The sequence below is a fragment of the Colias philodice genome, chromosome 3 (genome assembly GCF_061535455.1).
Source record: "Colias philodice isolate Cphi_HAF_F1 chromosome 3, ilColPhil1 Martin Lab GWU primary, whole genome shotgun sequence".
In the NCBI taxonomy this organism is placed as follows: Eukaryota; Metazoa; Arthropoda; class Insecta; order Lepidoptera; family Pieridae; genus Colias; species Colias philodice.
The window spans coordinates 9,149,987-9,173,342 of record NC_143088.1 but is presented as its reverse complement, the minus strand read 5'-3'; the positions used below and the strand labels follow the sequence as shown (position 1 = coordinate 9,173,342).

At 34.7% G+C, this 23,356-nt stretch overlaps 2 protein-coding genes across 5 annotated transcripts in view; both read left to right on the top strand.

Annotated features, from left to right (window-relative positions):
- Positions 1-7,040: 7,040 nt before the first annotated feature.
- On the top strand, positions 7,041-13,580 carry Ythdf (YTH domain-containing family protein). Of its 3 annotated transcripts, none has more exons than XM_089714669.1 (6): positions 7,041-7,280; positions 7,388-7,412; positions 10,243-10,374; positions 10,550-10,678; positions 10,917-12,457; positions 12,539-13,580. In XM_089714669.1, the coding sequence occupies exons 1-6, from the start codon at positions 7,257-7,259 to the stop codon at positions 12,578-12,580; spliced, it is 1,893 nt and encodes a 630-aa protein (XP_089570795.1). In that variant the 5' UTR covers positions 7,041-7,256; the 3' UTR covers positions 12,581-13,580. The 3 variants fall into 3 exon arrangements, with proteins under 3 accessions (XP_089570795.1, XP_089570794.1, XP_089570796.1); XM_089714668.1 differs by having other exon boundaries at positions 10,550-10,681; XM_089714670.1 differs by lacking the exon at positions 10,550-10,678.
- A 2,252-nt stretch (positions 13,581-15,832) lies between these two features.
- Hs6st (heparan sulfate 6-O-sulfotransferase) overlaps positions 15,833-23,356 on the top strand; it is a 99,577-nt gene continuing 92,053 nt past the window's right edge. For both annotated transcript variants that reach the window (XM_089714675.1, XM_089714676.1), the window contains exon 1: positions 15,833-16,479. In XM_089714675.1, the coding sequence (XP_089570801.1) occupies positions 16,291-16,479 (189 nt within the window). In that variant the 5' untranslated portion in view covers positions 15,833-16,290. The remainder of the gene's footprint in view (positions 16,480-23,356) is intronic.

Here is a 23,356-nt window from a genome sequence, read left to right as displayed (position 1 = left end):
TGACGCGTGAGCGTAGAACCGAGGGGTCCTGGGTTCGATTCTCGGTGGAGACGAAAAAAAAAAAAATGTCTCGGTCTGGCAGGACACAGAAGGCTGATCACCTACTTGTCCCTAAAGAAAAATCGATCAGTGAAACAGATGTATGAATAATACATCTGCCCCCTACCCCACTACGGGGACACGGGACTTCACTTTATATTATGTTTAAACTTCATGCAAAGTTCTAGAGTGGTCATCGCAGAAGTTTAGAAGCTACATGTATTATAATGTCGAAGCGCGGCAATATCCCCATACTAGCGCCTAGCGCGACGCACTGCAATATTCATAGAAACGGGGACAAAAAATAAATTCTAGAAATTTGAATTAAATGAAGTGTCAACAGATAGGTCTTTAAAAATTGATTAGAGGTTTATAAATAGGTTTTATGCTAAAATAAATAATTGACGAGATATACGTATTCAAAGTCGTAAAAATGTCATATTACTTTACTGAATATTTTTTTTTAAGAAAACTAATGTAATATTTTCTTGCTTGTTATTTACCACTATAAAATCTCATTAAAACCTGAAACGGTGTTATTAACTAACTATAATGAGATAAATACTGCAGTACGGTGCGCTAACCAACTAAGCGCTAGTATGGGGATATTGCCGCGCTTCGCCATTATAATACATGTAGATTCTAAAGTCCTGCGATGACCACTCTAGAACTTTGCATGAAGTTTAAACATAATATAAGCTATTTATTTAATGATCTTTAAAAAAATTAAAAATACGCAAAGTTTGTAAAAAATGACAAAGAAAAATATATTTTTATTTTTCTAAGGAATTTAAATATAAATTCAAAATTCGAAATATGAGCATAAAAAGTTTATTTCATGGGGTATATTATTCAGTCATCAATTTATTTAAAAATTACTTTTCTTCAACTGATAATTACATTCGAAGTCCCCCATACCTCGCGCTTACTGACATCTTCAAAGACCTGTATTCTGAAAACTTTTTTTTTTTTTTTTTTTTTTTTGATATTACTGCGACCAGGCAATCTGTTAGGTAACAATTGGCCTTTATATTGTTTCGGAACTCCGTCCGGGAACATTGATATTGTTTCAAGGGGCTCGTCCAACGACTCCACCCTTGTAGTCCAGTGTTATATTTGTTTAATTTTTATTTATTTCAGAATCTTTTAGCAAGGTTTGTAATGTCCTGTCTTTTTAGCCTGATGTATTGTTGGCCTCCCTCTCCACTTAACGCTTGAGCAAGGTCGTTGGTGTGTACTGTTAGCCTTTCCTGATATTTCTGGCTGCTTTCGACAATTTGTTTTCGAACTGTGGCTATACCGAGATCAAGGTACATGTATTTATTTGCAATACATTTGGGGATACCAAGTATTGTTCTGAGAGCCTTAGTCTGGAATCTCTCTAGGATTTCAATGTTGCTATTGCTGGCAGAGCCCCAAAGCTGTATGCCATAGGTCCAGATTGGCTTTAAGATTGTCTTGTAAATTAGAATTTTACTATCGTCTTTCAATTTTGAGTGGTGACCTATCAGCCAATTTAAGCTACGCAGTTTTCCATCAAGTTGTTTTCTCTTTGTCCATATATGTTTTTGCCATGTCAGTCTTCTGTCTAAGTGCATACCCAAATATCGAGCACTATCTTCTTGGGGTATTTCTTTGTTGTTTAATGTTACCGGCGGGCACGTTTCCTTTCTGAGCGTAAATGTCACATGCGTGGACTTACTCTCATTTGCTTTTATCCTCCATCGTTTTAGCCATGTCTCAATTTCATTGAGGTGCTCTTGTATCATGAGAGATGCAGTTCCTGGATCCTTATGGATGGATATCACTGCGGTGTCATCGGCATAAGTCGCAATCATTGTTTTGCTGTTCGCGGGGATGTCAGCTGTATAGATAAGGTACAGTATCGGTCCTAGGATACTGCCCTGTGGGACACCAGCTTTTATCTCGTAGAGTTCGGAGAGATCTTCGTTGCATTTCACCTGGTAGCTTCTTTTGGTGAGGTAAGATTTGAGAGTTAAATAAAAGCAGTGAGGGAGCTTCTCTTTCAATTTATATAGAAGACCTTCATGCCACACCTTGTCAAATGCTTGACTTATATCCAAAAAGACAGCAGAGCAATACAATTTGTTTTCAAGACATTTACTTATTATGTCTACGATTCGGTGGACTTGCTCTATTGTTCCGTGGTTTTCACGAAATCCAAACTGATGGTCGGGCAGTACAGTGAGTAGGTGTTCCTTAATTCTGCTGAGTAGTATTCTCTCGAACAGTTTTCCAATAATTGGCAGCAAGCTAATGGGTCTATATGAGGTCGTCTGATGCGGTGGTTTACCTGGTTTAAGCACCATCACCACTTGTGCTATCTTCCATTGCCCTGGGAAATGTTCGAGTCTTAGAAGAGCGTTGAAGATGTTGACAATTTTCATTATTCCTTTAGGTGGAAGATGTTTTAACAAAGTAGCATCGACCATATCATATCCAGGTGCCTTACCTTCTTTGAGGTATCTGATTTCTCTAGCGACTTCCTTTGGACTAGTGCTTTTAAGAGGAAGACACATCTGTTTTGCCGAGCCTAGGTATGTATTCACCTTTGCCGTATGATCAGGATTACTCTCAGGGTGTGGTTGAAAAACAGTGTTTAAGTGTTTTGCAAATGTTTCAGCCTTTTCTTTGTCCGATCTAGCCCACCCTCCGTTGCTGTTGTGGAGAGGGGACATATGAGCTTTAGGGCGTTTTAGGGCTTTAGTTACTTTCCACAATGAATAATCTGTGTCAGCATTGGGGCTTAGATTTGTAATACGGTTTTGGATGTTTTCATTTTCTAGTTGGCTAATGTAAGTTTTCAATTCCTCCGAAAATTTGTTGAAAGCTGTTTTGTCGCTCGGATACCCGCTCCTGTGCCATATTTTTCTAAGTCTGCGGCGTTCTTTGATTTTCTCTTTGATTTCTAGTGGATAAGAGTTTTGTTTTGGAGGCTTACCTTTCTGTTTTGAAGTGGCAATATTTGCAGCATTATGAATAGTCATATTGAGTTTTTCTATTTCATTTTCTACTTCATCAGAGGTTTTAAGTTTGCATTTCAGATCCACCAGTGTGTTTATTATGTCTTGGTACTTACGCCAGTTCGTATTTTTGCGGTTGTATAACTTAGGTTGTGGTTGCAACAGAGTGATTGTTGAGCTTATGTTTAGGATGACAGGAGTGTGATCTGAAGTGAGGTCGATAGGTGATTCTATGGTGACGTAATTATTATCTATATTTTTTGTAACAAAGAAATCAAGCAAATCAGGTATCCTGTTTCTGTCATTTGGCCAATATGTAGGCTTGCCACCAGATAAGTATTCTAGACTCATTTTTTGTATTGTTTTCATAAGTTGTCTACCTCTTGGGTTATAGACTCTTGAACCCCAGTGAAGATGCTTTGAATTCCAGTCCCCTCCACAGACAAATCTTTTATTCAAAGTCGCAAAGTAGTTGTTGAAGTCTTGTTCAGATATTATATGTCTAGGCGGGCAATAGACGGCTGAAAGTACAGTTTCCAATTTATTGTCTTCGATTATTATAGAGGTTGCTTGAATTTTCTCTGTGGAATAGTTCTCAATTGGGTAGTGCTTAATATTATTTTTAACAATAATGGCACTTCCTCCATGGCTGTTTCCAGATGGGTGATTAGTTGCATACATTTTGTAATTGTCAAAAACGGTGTGCGATTTAGAAGTGAACCTTGTCTCAGATATAAGTGCTACGTCAATATATTCTGTTTTTAAAAATAATTCAAATTCTTGACGTCTCTCCGTCAAGCCGTTGGCGTTCCAAGTGACCACTCGGAGGTTTCGAGTCATTTTTTAACAAGGCTGCTGACTAGCTGGACCATGCGATCCATCATTTTGTCTACCATAGTTTCAACCATGGTCATTATTGTCTTTTGCTGTTTGTCAAGCATAGTTTCCATAAGTTTCATTATGTCGTTAAGGTCTGTTGTTTTTTCAAAATGTGTGTCTGTTAATTTTGACTTGGTAGCCTCTGCATATGTTTTATTGAGATTGGGTACTCTTGGGTACCTGTTATACAAAGTAGGTTGCATATATGTAGAAGTTACGTTTTGTGATGGTGGATTTACTTTTGGCTTTGGTGCACTCTTTAAGATCCGTTCTTTGTATTGCTTGTAGATGCTACAACCTTTGTAGCTAGCCGGGTGTTTCTCCTCACAATTCGCACAAGTAGCTTCGGTGTCTGGTTTTTTAGTACAAGATGAAGTAGGATGATCTTTACCACATTTAACGCAACGGAAAGGTCTATAGCATTGGTTCTTTGAATGGCCAAATCTCTGGCATCTTTTACATTGAAGTATTTCCTTTTTTTTATATGGCGCTTCAATTGTAATTTTCATGTTATTCAAGTATTTTACTTTGAATATATCTTTATTGTTGATTTTTGGTTCCAGGTCAACATAGAAGGTAGGTAGTGGCTCTTTTGTAGCCCGGTGCCTTACATTCACCACTTGTCTGACTTCATGTCCTATATTTGAAAGCTCTTTGGCTATCTGTGCAGTGTCTTCTGATGCATGTAGCCCGCGCACGACAACTCTATATGCTCTCTCGCACTTAAGCTGATAAGTATAGTGAGAGATATTGTTCGCTATAAATTTCTCTCTAATAGTTTTATATACCTGGATGTCTTTGGGCATGATTTTTATAATATGTCCAGATTTCAGGGTGGTCATAGTGTATGAACTATTGTCTACTATTTCATTTAAAACTTCCTTGAGAGATGTAATATTTAGGACACCTGTGACAAAGATAGGCTCAGGTTTAGGAATGTATTCTTTTTCTTCTTTCTTGTTGTCTTCTGAGGTATCTTCATTCAAGATTTCAAAACTATTTTGTGTGGGTACTGCAAAAACGGAAGTATTTTTCAGTTTTTTATTTGTGTCGTTTTGTATTGGACTAGTTTCTTTTCTTTTATTTCTTTTAGTAGGAATTTGGTCTCTTTGCCAGTCAACCTTATTGTTTATTATTTCTGAAAACTAAGCTTCTAAATGCAAAAATTTTTCGTATACATACCGAGGATATATACAGGTGTAACATACTAAAATATAACCGAAATCTGAAACCTGACCCTGAAATCTGTGTCCGCTTGGCGTGAAATGCCCCATTTACTAAATAGTTTTGATATCGGTCATTTGTATAGTATATTAAATAAATTTATATCAATACCTACTACAACCTAGTATTAGTTAATAATTTTAGTAATACATAATATTATGTATCAGTAAATACCTTTCAAAATCTATGAAATGTATTTTTAACAAGACGTACCTAGTCATTTAGTCATTTTTTCACTATATACATTTATAAAAGTTCATGTAGTACCTATGATAAATTTATTAAGTGATACAATCTTTGTTCACATTTTCTATTATTTTTCTTATTACACTGCAAATAATATTGTCACCCGTTCAAATATATATTGCACGCCTCATAAGCGAAGCGTTGAGGTGGGTACTACTGTCACTTCGCGCAAAACATCTGATTTTTCAAACTTAAAATGTCTTTATGTATCATACATTGCACTTGTAAGATAATACATACACACACATATTAAGAAAAAACACTATTTTTAACGTTCATGATATTTTAGATGTCATTTTTGTTATTTAAACTAGTTAAAAAACAGTTTAAAAAAGTTCTGTCTTGGACGTCCGTGTGTCTGTATGTGCGGATCCTTTTTCTTGTTAACACGATAGCGACCGAAATACTTTACTAATCGAGTCTTTTTTTTTCTCTTACGCTTGAGTATGCTCAGGAATAGAACCCTTTCATTTTTCAGGGTCTGATTCGATGTGGTTTAATTGTTATTAAATAAACAAAAATAATAATTAATAAATATTTATTAAAAAAAATTATGAGGCGTGCACTTTTGGATTTTCCAAATTATTTTATAATATGATTGTTGTCATTTCCTGTAAGTAAAGATACATAAATTATTTTATTGTCACAAGCAATTATTTTAGAATTAGGAGTTTTCAAATATTATTTAATCGGTGTGAAATCTCCTCCTTTTTTTGAAGTCAGTTTAAAACAAAGCACTCAATGACAACAATACAATAAACAGCACAACCACAGAGCACAACCAACATCCGAGTAGGAGGAGGAGCGAGGCAGAATGAGTTAAAATAAAGATGATAGACACTAATATTTTCGAAGATAGATATTTGAATTTAAGAACGCAATATATTAATTTTGTTTACTTCAGTTCAGTTCAGTTCAGCCAATTGCCGTATATTTTAATATGGCAATTAAATTAGCTGCCGTATAAATCGTATTTTTAATGCCTATAAATACTTAAATGTGTGTTTTCTTAATAAAAAAAGGTTTCTTTTAATAGAAAGGATTTTAGGTTAAAGCAAAGAATTTTTTTAAAGATTTAGCGCCCTATAAGACTGAAAATACACAAACTAGTGCTTTTTTGCTGTTGGTATACTGCCTTTTCGAAAATTGTGTTGGCAACACTGAACATTATCGTCCGATAGCTCACGGGTATATCGGTGTCGGCTCCGATATCCGATATCGGATCGGACAATGTGAAAGACAGGTACATATTTCATACATTTTACTTCCCTCCGATATCGGATATCGGCTATCGGCTTCCGATATCCGATATCGGATCGGATAATGTGAAAACGCTCTAAGTCTTTATAAATCGTTCTATCGCTATTTAATAATTTTATTTAATTCGTACGAATGTATTTTAATTAAATGCAATGTACAGGCTAGACAGTAGACGCTAGTTTCTATCACAGACTAATAATAATAAACTACGTTTTTATGATACGGTCCCAGTTTAAATTTATCGGCATGGATTCGCAATACCCGGTATAAATTCACGATTTATTTACGGATTTTCGTAAAAACATAGATATTGAAGCGAAAATAAAATAATAAATTCAAATTTTAAAATGTCGCGGTACAGAGGCAGAAATTTCGCGAATAATACTAATGGCAACATTGTGTAGGTCGCGGGTCGCCAATCGCCATTGGGCATTGCGACGTCCATATTCGTTCCTATTACTTTACGGACATTCTGCAAACATTTTTAAGAAATTGACTTTTTAGTTATTTTAGGTGGTTCTTGAACAATTAGGACATTGTGCAGTGAACTAATGTGATATTTATTTTATATCATTGTGATTAAAGACTTGTATAAGTGCATAATAAACAAAAAAATCGCGGCCAATGTCAGCAGGCGTGTCAGATCAGGTATTTCATATTTATGCAATTTTGCGAGTAACATTTGGGTGGTATTAGTGAGAAAACACTATAATTAACACGAACATTTTTTTGTTTCATGGTCCTGGTGCGTGAAGCGGATGAAAGGGCAAGGGAATCAAGGTAATGATGCCATTATGACGTTGCAGGTGTTTTCTCGATAGAAAGAGTAGTACCGGGCGGCTTATGTCCGGTATTTGTGAATGCGCTACACTTCGCTTGATTTTCTCTTTCAAGCTAATTACCCTTTTTATGTTTGTGAAATTCATACGTATTGGACACAGTGTTACTTGCACTTTCATTATGAACAGACAAATTGAGATATCTATCATGTTGTATATTATGTAGATGTAGATTATAGTCACAGATTGTTTATGAATATAATAAGTATTCAACTAACACCATTGGTTGTCAACTTACATAATAAACAGTGTTGCAATTTATAAGTTTGTAGTTAATTTTCCTAGGAAATGAAAACAATCAACTTATTATGCTATAAATACTTGTTATCACATAATGTATTAACAAAGTGAATTGTAGGTATGAAATGTGTTCAAAAACACACACATATATATCTTCCAAGAAGTATGCTTATACCTAATTATTATTATATAAAAAAGTAATATTACTAAATCTTACTTCAATTACATAACTTTCTATGTAACTCTGAATTGATTCATACATAAAAATAAGATACCTATATTAAAGTTAGCCTGATGTGTATCAACAATTTCTTGTGATGAACTTTTTTGCGAGTACACCCACACTTCAGAGTAAACATTGTTTTGGATTTATATAGAGTTGCTTGTTGCTTACCTTACAAATGATTCACAATAAATTGTACTAAGAAGAAATGTTAATTTAATATTTTAAGTGTCGAATAATTGATTTGTGACAGAATCATTCATTCTAGATTCTGTTGAAACACATGATATAATATGTATGACCAGGAATAGGGAAAACATACATAATAGAATAGAGCTATGGAACTGATTAAAGTGGAATATATCAGGTTTTGTGTGTTGGTGGTGTTTTGCACGCCTCATAAGCGAAGCGTTGAGGTGGGTACTACTGTCACTTCGCGCAAAACATCTGATTTTTCAAACTTAAAATGTCTTTATGTATCATACATTGCACTTGTAAGATAATACATACACACACATATTAAGAAAAAACACTATTTTTAACGTTCATGATATTTTTGATGTCATTTTTGTTATTTAAACTAGTTAAGGGGGCGCATAAAGCAAAATAACCAATCTTCTATTAGATGATACGTGTAATATGCAAGACCAAATCTAAAAAATAAAATATATATCAAACTAGATGATATGTTCAACGATTCTGTTTAATCAAAAACATAAAATATTAAAATTTACTCGATAAAAAAAAATCACCAAGTTAGCTCTAATTTTCACACTTTTACGTTTTCTACTTGACATGGTAATACTTATTATGATTTTTTTTTTCATAAACAATTATATTAAAACATTTGCAAGATATTTGTCAGAGCATTTTGTGTAATTACTTTTAGTTTTGGTTTTATCTGCGATAAACCACTTTTATCGTGACAAAATCAAACGTTTATCTCGAGAAAAAAAGAGCGCCAAAAGTGGTTTATCGCAGATAAAACCAAAACTAAAAGTAATTACACAAAATGCTCTGACAAATATCTTGCAAATGTTTTAATATAATTGTTTATGAAAAAAAAAATCATAATAAGTATTGCCATGTCAAGTAGAAAACGTAAAAGTGTGAAAATTAGAGCTAACTTGGTGATTTTTTTTTATCAAGTAAATTTTAATATTTTATGTTTTTGATTAAACAGAATCGTTGAACATATCATCTAGTTTGATACATATTTTATTTTTTAGATTTGGTCTTGCATATTACACGTATCATCTAATAGAAGATTGGTTATTTTGCTTTATGCGCCCCCTTAAAAAACAGTTTAAAAAAGTTCTGTCTTGGACGTCCGTGTGTCTGTATGTGCGGATCCTTTTTCTTGTTAACACGATAGCGACCGAAATACTTTACTAATCGAGTCTTTTTTTTTCTCTTACGCTTGAGTATGCTCAGGAATAGAACCCTTTCATTTTTCAGGGTCTGATTCGATGTGGTTTAATTGTTATTAAATAAACAAAAATAATAATTAATAAATATTTATTAAAAAAAAATTATGAGGCGTGCACTTTTGGATTTTCCAAATTATTTATATTTTATAGTTTGCGACATCATATAAAGTGGACACAACCATCTATAATCTTATGTTATCTGTAATTTGTCAAACTAAAAAGTACTTTTGTAAACAATCCAGTATATGGGGGTCTATTGGCAGTACTCTATAATCCACAGACATAATATCTAGTGTACAACCTTCATAAAAATGTGCCACTGCTACAATAATAATTGTGCTCTGCACAAATACATTGTTTTAATTCCAACTACTTAGTAACTTTCATTTGACTTCATATCTGAATGAAATTTATAATAAAGCATACACTCTCTATTGTGTTATTCAGTTAATTATATTCTACATATACAATGAGGTACAATGTGTACTTATTTCTGTGGCAGAACTACCTATAGCATCTTATCATTAGGTCTTTAATTTGTCGAACTATAATGTGATCATTCGTAAAAACACCCGCACCATAGGCAGCAATATAATAATATGTCAAATTTGTTCAATTCCATAAGTTAATATTTAATGCAATAATATGTGATTGATTATTATTGAAATGTTGCATTGCAGGCCTAGTCATTATTGAATAATTGATACCTAAATTTGACAATTTTAACTAATATTTAGTTTTTAACAACAGCTTTTTGGTATATCAGAACCTTATCATGATTGGCTATTCTATATTGCATGATAAGCTGAAACATTTACATGCTACTGTACTGAGAAAACATATATATGCATTTAATACTGAAACATGATTAATTCCAGTGACAAATGCACCTAAAGAGCATCAGTTAGAGAGTGGTGGTGACGAGTTGGCGGAGGTATCATGGCGTCACCAGCAGCAACCGTCGTACGCGCCACCCATCTCGTCAGCGACAGACCCGTACAGCGCAGCAGGTAGGTACATATGTTTTTGTACACTAATATATTGTAGTACACTAGAATACCATAATACATACTTAGTAAATATTTTTAATCAGAGAATATGCAAAATAAAACAGAGTGAAAACACACACAATTTTATCGCAATCTGCCTAGGACCATTAAGTAACTGTATATAATTTTGTTTCAGGTTATTACGGTACAACAGCAGTTCCTTATCAAGCCTTCGGAGTTGGGGATGGAACATGGTCCACCAATGGCACAGACCCAATGACTTTTCTAGGAGGATACAATCCTCACGATTCATATGGAATGGACGGTAGCTAGTATTTATTCCAGTTGGCAAAGTTTAAATAACATTGCTTGTAAACTTCTATGCCAAATTTGAATAAATAGGCTCTTACGTAGATTCACTGTTCAAGCTACCATTAAATAAAAAAGAAAAGAAAATTGTTGAGATAAATGTTCCATCCACCTGATCAAACTCATTACAATATTATGCTTTGTTTAAATCATCCTTATATACTTTACAAGTAATGTTTACAAATAAATTTCAGGTGTTTTTGGGCCGTCAACGACGCCTTTTTCAACCGCCGCATTCGGACAACCGGCATCAACATTTAATTATTTCCCTGGAAACGGTGATTACTCCACCTGGGGACAATTAGGTCGTGCGAAACAATATGACGATTACTATAGAGCCGATGGACTTTACGTGCCAGATGGGATCAAAGCAGTGGAAACGGGCGTCCAGGCACTATCGCTTGGCGACCACAAGCACGACAAAGATCGCGCCCCCGAACTTAAGGACGTATCGAGTGGATCGCAACCCAAAAAGATGACATGGGCATCTATAGCCAGCCAACCGGCAAAGCCGGCGCCCACCTCGCAGAGCGGCGGCCTAAAGAAGAAAGGTCCCGGCATGCCGCCGCCGCCGATAATACCCGGCAAACACAATATGGACATAAGTACTTGGGACGCTGGGAAGAGTGCGCCAGTAGTGACCGCTCCGCCGCCCCCGCCGCTGCAGCCGCCGCCGGTGCCGGCGCCGCTGCCGATGCCGCAGCCCGCGCCCGCCCCGGCGCCCATGCCGCGCGGGCCGCCGCCGCAGCACCAGCCGCCGCCGGCCTGGGCGCACGCCCCGCGCGCGCCGCCGCCGCTACAACCGCGGCCCCCCATGCCGGCTCCCCCAGCCCCGACTCTGCCTGTCCAACCAACCCCAGCTCCGGTTCCCCATCCGGTGCTCGACGAGCTGCGCGTTAAAAATGACTACAATCCTAAAGACTTTGATCTTACCGCGCCGCTGGCTCGATTCTTCGTCATAAAGTCCTACTCGGAAGACGATATTCATCGCAGTATCAAATACGAGATCTGGTGCAGTACTGAACACGGGAACAAACGTCTCGACTCGGCTTTTCGCGATCGTGAAAGGGAAGGCGGCTGTGTCTATCTGTTCTTCTCTGTTAATGGTAGTGGACATTTTTGTGGAATGGCTCGTATGACGAGTGCCGTAGATTACAACTCCAATTCTAATGTGTGGTCTCAGGACAAGTGGAAAGGACAGTTTCGCGTTAGGTGGATTTACGTCAAAGACGTTCCTAATGGGCAGCTTCGTCACATAAAATTGGAGAACAATGAAAATAAGCCAGTGACGAACTCGCGTGATACGCAGGAGGTGCCGCACGCTAAGGGTCTACAAGTGTTACGTATAATGCATAGTTACTGTCATTCTACGTCTATCTTTGACGATTTCATCCACTACGAACGTCGTCAGGAAGAGGAGGATTCGAGAAAAGTTCCCCATCCGGCTCCTCAGGACAATAATCGCGAAGAGCACGAGGGAGCAGGCCGTGGATACCGCAACTATCGTGATTTTCGTGACCACAGGGACGGGCGAGACGGTCGGGACCACCGGGACGGGAGAGAGCCGCGAGACCACCGCGACGGGCGCGAGCCACGCGACCCGCGGGACCCGCGTGATCCGCGTGATCCGCGCGACATGCGCGATTCACGCGACCATAGAGATGACAGGGACGGCCGCGATAACCGTGATCATGGATATCGCGACCGTGACTCTAACTACAGGCCTCATCATAAGGTATTATTTTTAAAATAAAACATTTCCGGACTTTTTCTTTCCGTTTTTATAATTATTTTAAAAATACTGTTACTTTTTCAGGATCGCGATGGTTCACGTGGACGTGGGCGACTTCGTAACTAAATTTTTACGATGTCGATGAGGACTGGCTTCTCTCCATAGAAAACTAGAGCTCAAGTCAATATTGGTACCGCATTGCAGCATATGTATGTATTTGTTGACATACATAAGTTGAGGAACCTAAAAGCCAATAACGTGATTCGCGTTGTTACGTTGAAACTTGAACAATTGCGTAAAAATAGTATATATATCTTGAACAGTGATTAATTAACTAAAAACATTCAACAAATTTAAAATGTGCTAAATGATATTATCTACTGGAAGAACATTGCTAAAACAAATGACTAGTGAACAGAACATTAATTGATAGTCATGTGTTGGTTTTCATCATACACAGAGAGTGTGGTATTGTGGACATTTTTTCAAATTTGTGGACTGAAACAACAAATATAGTAATTTTATAACTAGGAAAATCTGTGGTGAGAGGAGTTGATCCTCTTAGAGACTGGGTGAAGAATAAATTTAAAGTAATAAAAAACATCAAAATGTACACTGAGTGTAGTGTTAAAATCCATAATAAGTGTTTGAAAAAAATGGAAAATTCTGTTAAATATCAGTGGCTACTTGTATACCTTTTATATTTACATGTAATTGTATTCACATGTGTGGACATTTTATATACGATTTTTAAATCAACGAAATTCTCTCGTACATTGAAATCAGTTTTAATCATATATATTACCTTGAATGTACTATAAATTTGTTCATTGACAATATAAATGAACTAAAATTTCGACAAAACTGTTTTCACATAATATGTACAGAAGACTGTTTGTTGTTGTTTAAATGTGTACATAATAATTGTGTATTTTATAAAAAATGACAAAAATATTTACTTCTAAGTGAAACAACAGTGTAACGAGAGAAGATATTGAGTGTATATTTTAATTTTACTCTCCTTTTATTTTTTTAATTCCCCCACCTTATTTTTAAAGTGCCTTTTCATTTATTATGAATTAAAGTTTTTCAAATCAATATGATTTGTGTTATATGAGCCTCATCACATATTTGTTTTATTTGTCATCAAAAATTTTCATTAAGTACTTTTTAGTACATTTTTCCATTCCTATTTTTATTATTATTGGATGTTATAATAATTGTTGTATGCATCATACAATTGTGCAGTGTTGATTTTAAATAAAACTATGTGAATCATTGATACTGAATTAAAATCAGTCATAGACATTGTTCAGAATTATTTTTAACGTGATAACGTTTTTAAAATCGTTTTAGTCGGGTGACATGTTCAGGAACTTGTGTCACACCAAAACCTCACGAGCGCGATCGCAGGTATAACGAGAGAGAGACGGACCGATCTCCCGTCTCATCTCGAGCGCTGCCACCAATAAGACGTTATCACGTAAACATCTCGATCGTAAACCTACTTTACAAACAATCAATTTTTTTTATTGATGCCTTTAGAGCAACATAATACATTACCGGTTGCTATATTCTTTTATTTAAGTATATGTAATTTCATTGATGAGGAGTAATGATATTAATTTGGAATGCTCTTGTTTTAGCTTCATTATTATCCTCAATATTTCCAGTTATGAAGATGTGTATCAAAATTAAAAGCTTAAAATATTATAATTAATAGCATTTCCGTAAAAACAATTTAAACAAACGAAAATTATACATAAAACACTTAAATGGCTGGACACTGCTTTCGTGAAATTACTGCCCAACAACACAGGATAGTTTTAATCTTTCAGTAGGTATTGATTTATTAATTCTTTTTATAGTGGCTTTAATCAAAACAATTGAAGTGAAGCTACAAGATAATTCTTGATGTTTCAATGTAGGTAATATAGAAAACTTATTTTCAGTGTTACTACCAAAAATTCAACGAGCAAGAAACAGGTACTAGAATTCTACAGAGATAAGCAAGATAAGTACATATTCAAATCGTTAAAAGAAACTAAGAAGCTAGCATTTTCTTAGTAGTAGGGGAGCCCAAAAGGGTAGGTATTTGAGATTTATACTGGGAGTCCTTTATATAAATCTGCACTGCTCTGCCCCCTTAAAGAGACGGTACTTTGCCTTCAATAAAAAATCAAAGTACCTCCAGCCAGTATGAGCAGTTATTATTGGTGGTGCGTTTAGAGCACCCGCCGGAAAATTTGAAACATCCACGCTTAATTAGCGAAATTGGGACCTATATTCTCTTACCTCCCCCAAAGGTAAAGTACCGGGGGCTCCCCTACGACTAGACGACTAGTTTTTAAACAAAAATCCTTCAAAAGGTAAAGCGACTAGTGTATTATATTATTTGTGGTATTAGGTGCAGCCAGCAAACTTACAAAAGAATAGTCAATAATAATTATGCGATATATCTCGGTTAGAACATATCATTAAATTATACCTAACTCACCATAAAAATCATGATGCATGTAATTTACGTGCACTTAAAGCTGGTGGACGTCAGCTTAGTGTTTCGGTGCATACTGCATAATTATATACCTTAAATTTGCTAATAAATATCATATGAGTAGACATCGGATTATATGCACTAACAAAATGCCAAAATATGCATGCAAATATGCACTAAAAAAGGCCGAAATATGCACTAAAAACGACTGATTTGCCTAAAATATGCACAATACAAAATCGAAAAACCTTTATTATTTCTATATATTTTAATCAAAGATTGTACAAAAACAGCGAAATTTTCTTAAAATTAAATATAGTTTGTCACCCGCGAGCCCAGTGTTGTCACCTTAGACCATTACGGGCTAAATTTAGCCCTGTTTTGGAATTTAGCCCGTGTTTTAAATTTTAAGCCCCAAAAGGGTAATCTAGCCCTATTTTGATGGCTCAAAATTAACTTAAAATGGAGCCCATTTTGTAATTTTTTGCCATTTTACCATGCCAAAATAGGGTTTGTTTACTTGCTGAGCGTTCTGATTGGCTAATAAAGGTTAGTCAATCAATCAAAACTCCCGCTACTTAACGAAATATGCACGATTGGGGAAAAAGGCTAAAATATGCACTAACGCCGTAAATAGAGAGTTTTATGCATTTGCATATGCAAACATGCAAATGCATATAATCCGATGTCTACATATGAGGATTAATTTTTAATACATACAGTTAAAAATTGTCAAATTATTCACATAGATAGATTTATAGTATGTATCTAATTTAAATTAACATTATTCTTTGTTCTATGTATTCTGTATTTTTCACTGTACTTATATTTTTTACAGGCAACATAAAAATGTCACTAATGTCAATGTCACACGTCAAGTAATTGTATTTCTGAACGATAGTGCAGCGGTTTGTGTAAATTTTTGTTTATGTATTTTCGCAATGCATTTTTAAACAAATGTTTAAATAATTTTGATATATAAATTAATAATTAAGTGAATGCATGAGATTTAGTGACAAAGAAAAGGTTCCCTTAAGTAAGCATTTGGAATGGATGCAATGTTTATACCCAGTTGGAGCCCTGCGACTTGCTGTTCGGACTTCGGCCACAGTCTCTCGCAAGTCGCATTTTAGTTTTGGTCTCTGAGGTGACACTACGTCTTTCGCTATAATTTAACAAAACAATGTTATCGAATTCGTATCACAGTTTGATTTACGATGGACGATAATAAAATGATTTTGATACGATATCAGACTTTTCGTAAATACTCGACAGACAATAACTGCGATAGACAAATTGAGTGAGAGTGACCAGCTTTAAGATATATTTGTAAAAATGAGACATGCATTCGGTCGAAATGCAAAAAAGTGTATCAGTGCAAGTAAATAGTGATTTCGCGCTTTTCTTACCGAGCGGGGTGTACGAAATTACAAAAATGGAGCCAAGATCAAAACTTCGAAAAGTGATTTTGTTTTGCTTACTACTTTCACTTTTTGGGATGGTTGCATTTGGATATTTTTGCCCTGATCAGGTATGTGCTTTTAGTGTTTTAAATTTAATTATAATAAATATGAAATTAAGATCAGTTGATCGTAATATTTTATGTTATAATATTTTCTTTATTTAATTCAAATTGTTATCCTAAAATCTAATTAATTATATGAAGCAGAAATTAATAAACTTAATAATTTATATAAACTTTTATTGGAATTACCTTGATGCAAATTTATTTTCAAATCTTAACAACTTAATACAATACTCCAGAAAATAACTAACTAAATGTTAATGCATTTTCAATGTATAAATTAATATGCTTTCATAAATTTTGTTTTGGTAATTTCTATGATAAAAAAATATCCAAAAAGCATCACTTCAATTTTAAAATAAAATTTTAAATTTTAGGTAACATCATATAAGATAATTTTATTTAGAATAATTCTGAAATAAAACTTACATGCCTATCACATCTGAATAGCAGTTTGGAAATTTTCAGTAAATTTTATTTTTAAACATGGGTACTTCATATTTCTTATGTTCCGTTACATGTTTTACGAATGAAACTTAAATTCAATGCTTAAATTTACAAAGTATTTTTGCACATAAAGATATGAATATATAACGTATAGGTACATAATATTTCATTCTGCAATATTATAAATATTTTGCTTGAAAGGCAATATTATAATAATATATTGTAAAACATCATATCAGTGAAACAACTTTGAACTTCTGGATTTTCCCAAGAAGATACTGGGGCCTTAGACAAAGTAACAATTAAAAAACGATAACGAAGTGAGAAAAGGCAAAAATGTATGGGATTGACATATGTTAGATCACGTGGTCTATCTAATGTCAATCCCATACATTTTTCCTTTTCTAACTTCGTTATCGTTTTTTAATTGTTACTTTGTCTAAGGCCCCTGGTTGCTTATCTTAAAAGGTGGAATGGTTACTAGTACAAAAATATTAAAAACATTAATTTAATGTGTCTTCCCTAGCCTTTTATTTTAAACTTTTAAATTTGCATATTGTATTTCACATATAAAATTTTGAGCGAATAGAACTTTTATTTTTGTTATAATGTGGGGTACACTCCGTTTAATACAAATATGTATAAGAGAATACTGCATTGTTTTGAAAACTTAAGAAAGAATATAATATTATAATAATTTATACTAAAAATATTTACTATAAAATAAATATTTGAGTGATTGTAATAAAATTGAAGTACACAGTGAAAAAATCTTTTGATTATCAAGTAAAACGCACTGGATATACTACTTGTACAAGTTTTCAATTCATGTAAAGATCTAGTCCATTCTAATGAGATGTGGCAACACTAACAATGACTTCACTAATTAAAGAGGGTGGCAAGTTGTGTTCATTTGTTTAAGCTTAACTAACTGCCAGTGTGGGGATGAAAAGTACGAATAATAGTTATAAAGCTATGTGTAATTTACATCTGTGTTGAGTAGGGCATGCAGAACCGGATCCGGTTCCAAGTTTTTGAAACCCGGTTCCAAATCGAGCTCAGAACCGGGTAGAACCGGGTTACCCGGTTCTTTTATAATACTTCGGAAAAAATACGAAATTAAACAAAAGTAACTGTAAAAGTACCTGATAGGCCTTTATTTTACGCGGCTTGTGTCTTATTTTAAATAAAGAAACAAAATTTCAATACTTCTCTTTATTTATCAGTCTTATAAAAGTACCTTGGCCCTTAGTCAAACGTCAGTATCGCCGAGGAATAGAAATTGCTAACGCTTTATTGACATAAGCTCATGATATTTTGGTAATGGTTCGGTCACACTACCAACGACGATGACGACCACGACCAAAATTCAAATCTTGCCAAAATTTATTCAAAATAAAATATTTAAATCTCCCGTCATTACGGTACTCGGAAAAAATTAATTCGAAGTCAATTAATAAAAAAATAGTTTTTTTTGCGATATTCGCCGAGACGGTAAGTTTATCATACAATCACCTGGAACCAAAATTGTCCATCATAAAATTATCTATAAAAAAGGTTAAAAACATTTTTTTCTAGGAGCTATCGTTTCTACGAAAAACCTATTTTTTTATCCATTGATCTAGAAAAAATTTTTTTAATTGTGTTTTGCACAATTTATTTAATTTCGACTGTATGAAAATTTTGTTCGTGGTCGTCGTCGTAGTTGGTAGTGTGACCGAATCCTTAGGCAAAACATCATACGCTTATGTCAATTTGTATCGATAGCGTATTCTATTCCTTAGCGTTTTGACGGTTGTCTCGGCGCTCTTGTTATCATAATATCACATAAAAACATGAAAAGTACCCAGCTGTAGGTTTTGAGTCCCATGCGAATGTCGAAATTTTCGAAAATTTTCAGCATTTACGGCTGTATCTTTTGATGCGTTGGCTTGTGAGTTCGACTTTTTCACATAAAAGGGACCGAAGACTTGAATATTCGATATAAATTTCAGCTTGATACCAAAAACAAAAACATGACTGGATCATTAAATATGAATCAGTAAAATTAACAGCTTTTCAAATTCACGAGAAATCTAATAAAAATATTTCTGTAGCCTAATTTTTGTCATTTTCGACGCCTAATTTTTTTTGGTAATACAACCGGAGGAAACTTATAGCATCTCTGCCCCCCTAGTCAAGTGGCTTTCTGTTAGCGTAGCGTTCAATAGAATAGACTACGAATGTATGAGATTGACGTAGGCTGTAGATAAACGTATCTACAGCTTACGTCAATCTCATACATTCGTAGTCTATTCTATTGAACGCTACGCTAACAGAAAGCCACTTGGCTAGGGGGGCAGGTTAGACAACCAATCGGAGCCACGTTTGAGGCGTTGCACGAAAATTCGCGATGCACGTGAGTCTGACGTTGCCAGATACAATAAATTTGTTAAAATAATGCAGCAAAATATAAATAATACTTTATATTTTAATATTTTGGTCGGAACCGGGAGAACCGGGTTTCATACTATTCAGACCCGGTTCTCAAGATCATCAAAAAACCCGGGTTTACCCGGGTTTTTCGGAACCGGGTAAACCCGGGTGCATGCCCTAGTGTTGAGTTCTGTTTAGAACCTATTTGTTACAATGTTGTATACAAAATCTTATTGAAATTATTTTTTTTTTACTTAAGTATATACTATATGGAGGGGAAAGATTGTTTGTATAATTTTAGTGCCAAATGAGCTCCAAACATACTGGACTTATTCACCCACCTGGTGCTTTACCTTTCAATACATTTTATTATTACACGCTTTATATTAGCTTCACCTGTATGTTTGTAACCAACTTCTTTGGGCGCGATTTTGACCCACTTTAAACGGCCAGATTTCGTTCAAACTTTGTAGATTTATTGAGGACCGATGACAATACACTAATTTGATAAAATAAATAATAGTTAAAAAAAATAAAAAACACGCTTTTTATAGAAAACCGAACTAAAAGCGTGTTTTTTAGTTTTTTTAAACTATTATTTTTTTTATAATGAAAACGGAAAAAATAGTACAATTACAAACACATATATGATATTTAGCAATAGCATTTATGCTTCGGATAAAATATACGATATAATATAAAGTAGTACTTTATGGAAGTTCAGTGGAAATTGCTATATTTCAAACTAAAAACACTAGCATCCTTTTGAAAATTCGATTAATAAGAATCAAGAATATACTTCAACACCGTTAAGCACCTAATTGAATCTTAAATCGCGATGTTTTGTTGTCCTCGTCCACTAGGGAATAGGCCATATAAGGCAACCTGTCGCGCAACTTCCATATTGGTTTCAACGAGGTGCTGCCCATTAACGACAAACATCACGCCTCTGCCTGCAATCACTGTTTTAAATGTAAGCTCTCCACGCACTCTCCATGTTTTATGGAAATGAGCGATGTGCCTAAGTCGTAACTGGCTATGAGCTTTCAATATGCGCCGTTTGTTAGCGCTGTTGAAGTTTTAATTAAATTGCCGACATTTATTACCCCGTCGCTGTATCATAATAGACGCGGTTGCGAGCTAGCTCACGATACGTAGTCAAAAAGAAATTTAAAAAGTTACGTAACGGTTAGAGTGTTAAATTGAGTAAGTGTCGAGGAGTGCGACACATAAAGTGCAAGCCAGTAACTCGAGACGAGCAATGTTCCAACTTGAAATACCACTTCCAACTTCCCCATTTTGGTCACACGCTTAACATTCGAAATGCGAGACAAAGAATTAAATTGCATCTTATGCGAGTCGTTTGCGCGTATTGTCCAAGTGTTTGATATCCAAAAAAGGAGACAGTGGGCTGTTTTGCCCGTCCCATCGCAAGCAGGATTGCGCAGAGCATATTAATGGGCAGGATAACACCTGGTATATACTTACGCCGACGCATTAACGATATATATACCGTGTAATTAAATTGGCGAGCAATTAAATAATCTATGGTTATCGCAACAGTGATCGTATTCCGCTCGTGCTTTGCAACCCACTAATCTTAGTGTGCTTAAATGTCGATCATTAGATATAAATATACTCTGAAAGCAGTTGACCTTTCTACTAACATAAATCTCGGTAGAGTCGCATTAATTCTGAAAATTATAACACAATCTTTTTAAAAACAGAGTGTAATATAGTAATTTGCTGCAATACTCCAATTATGTATTTAGCTTGGTTGCGAGAGATATTATGCTGTACGATTCTGGTAAATACATAATGAGCGACTTGAGAGAAGTTTTCGTTCCTTACCGGTAAAGTTGAAGTTTTTGGAATTCTATAACGAAGTCGTAAATACTTTAAAATTGTGTGACTTGTGACATGTATTACATAAAAATAATATTAACTACTTAACTTTTTACTGTATGTATATCATTTAAGAGATATTTGAAATTGTTCATTCTACAAATTCCGTACACCCGTATTGCTTATGGTAGAGCTGCTAATAGCCACACTTTAAATAAAATTGGTACTACACCGATCCTTTTCCTGAACCATGTAGGTAATATGTAATACTCTTAGATCTATTAGGTCGATTATTTTGTAAATAAACGATCGTATAGTCTGCAATATTATGTGCTAAAATGAACATGCTACTATATAATTATCGACAGGCTCAATAAGAAATTCCAATAAAGAAAGTAAACACGCTTTCTATGACATATTTTGTGTAAATAGTTCTCAGTGGATTCATTACTTCCACGCAGATTGTATAATGTATTTTGTAGGCGCTAAAACAAATTCAATTGAATGTAACCTATCACGCCGTGGGCAGGTCAGCACCAGGTATTTCAATAAAGACCAGTGAATTAGTTAAATACACGCGAGCATAGCGTTTGCTTAGTTCATTGCCGATTGTAAATCTTGTTGTAACTTTGTTCTAATTAATGACATTATTTAAACGTACATGCACCAACATTACCAAGTTAAATGAAATGCTCGCCACATTACTTAGTAAGATATATTATTATGAGGTTACTTCAGCGAGTAATGTAACAAATTGCGGATCTTATTGAAATTGGGACGGAGTATCGTTGTTTATTAGGAGAGTTTTATTTATTAGGCTTACCTCATTTTGTTCTATGTTTTCTTTATACGTGCCTAATGCTCTTACTGATCTTTAAAATAGTGGTACAAAATATTGAGATCCAATATTTTTAATAATTTTCTCTTCGTACTTAATTGAAATATCTTCAAATTCTTCATACATTTGCTTAGCAATGTTTGTATGCAGTATGCGTTTAAAATTGCATTAAATGCAAGATGGGTGTGTTAAGTAAATACAGTCGGCGCCAGATCTTGTTTCTTCGTATAATATTGCATTGAAGCGGCTGTCGATGTATCTACGTTTGTAATCTGATACAAATAACCGCATGATATATGAACAGATGCGTTTTTACCCGTAAGCATTAATTCAATCGATAATGCAGTAGGTAACATAAATTCAAAAACTTTAAGCAAAATATATGATTACTTGATTTTTTCTTCTATTTGTACCACCCACTGCGTATGATCAAGTGGAACAGTATTTTACTTTATCAGAGGGGATTACTTATCGCTTTTTAAACTGTAAGAAACATATATTTGTTGTTTAACCTAATAAGCTTTTTATTACATTTATTTATAACTACATACATAGTTTTAAACATAATTCAAGTAGTTAAAAGATAGTCCCTAATCTCAAAAAATCTAATAATTAGGCTCTTTGTGTCTGGAGTCAAATGGCTAGAATATGTTAATTACTACAAACTATTGTACCTCACGATGTCACCAGTAAACAATGGGTAGATTGATGAGAGTTCAGGCAACGTCTCGACTAGTGCACTTTAGATTACAATAGAGCAATAATTTTCAAATTTTATTAAATATCCGTATCCGTATATATGAACGTTGGAGCTATTTAACTCGATGCGGACTGCGGTGTGCATTCCTCATTTCTTTTGTTAAAATATCTGATTAAGCTCACGACTCCTAAACGTGCTCCGAATTCTGTAACATTGTCAGGGATAAAACATACAATTTAACCTGGAATTTGAAAAGGATAGTAAAGTATTCTATAATTTAGACCGTATAGAAAAGACTGGATGAGATAGTGATCTCAATGAAATAGTTGTATAATGTATAAGTTACTGACCTTTTGATTGAATGAAACAAAACGCATGGATATTGGATACGTGAAGCGAAAACTCAATGCTGTTGACGGAGCGTTCCACGCGATACGTTGTATTGTATCATGTTAACAAATTAAAAAAAACACGCAATTAAATTGCACGAATTGAAATTACGGTTACGTAAAGGTATAAACGGCTGCATGGTATGGTAAAGTAAAGTAGAAGGAATTTTATCTATGCCAGGGGTCAGCTGAAAAAAGGCCCCCAGCATTGATATGGATATGTTTACATATTGTTGTTTTAAATATGAA

Excerpts from the sequence above, each read along its gene's own strand:
- Ythdf (XM_089714668.1), top strand. The coding sequence starts at position 7,257 with ATGTCAGCAGGCGTGTCAGATCAG. Across the intron at positions 7,413-10,242 it reads GAAAGGGCAAGGGAATCAAG|TGACAAATGCACCTAAAGAG; the intron begins GTAATGATGCCA and ends GATTAATTCCAG. Across the intron at positions 12,458-12,538 it reads ACTACAGGCCTCATCATAAG|GATCGCGATGGTTCACGTGG; the intron begins GTATTATTTTTA and ends TTACTTTTTCAG.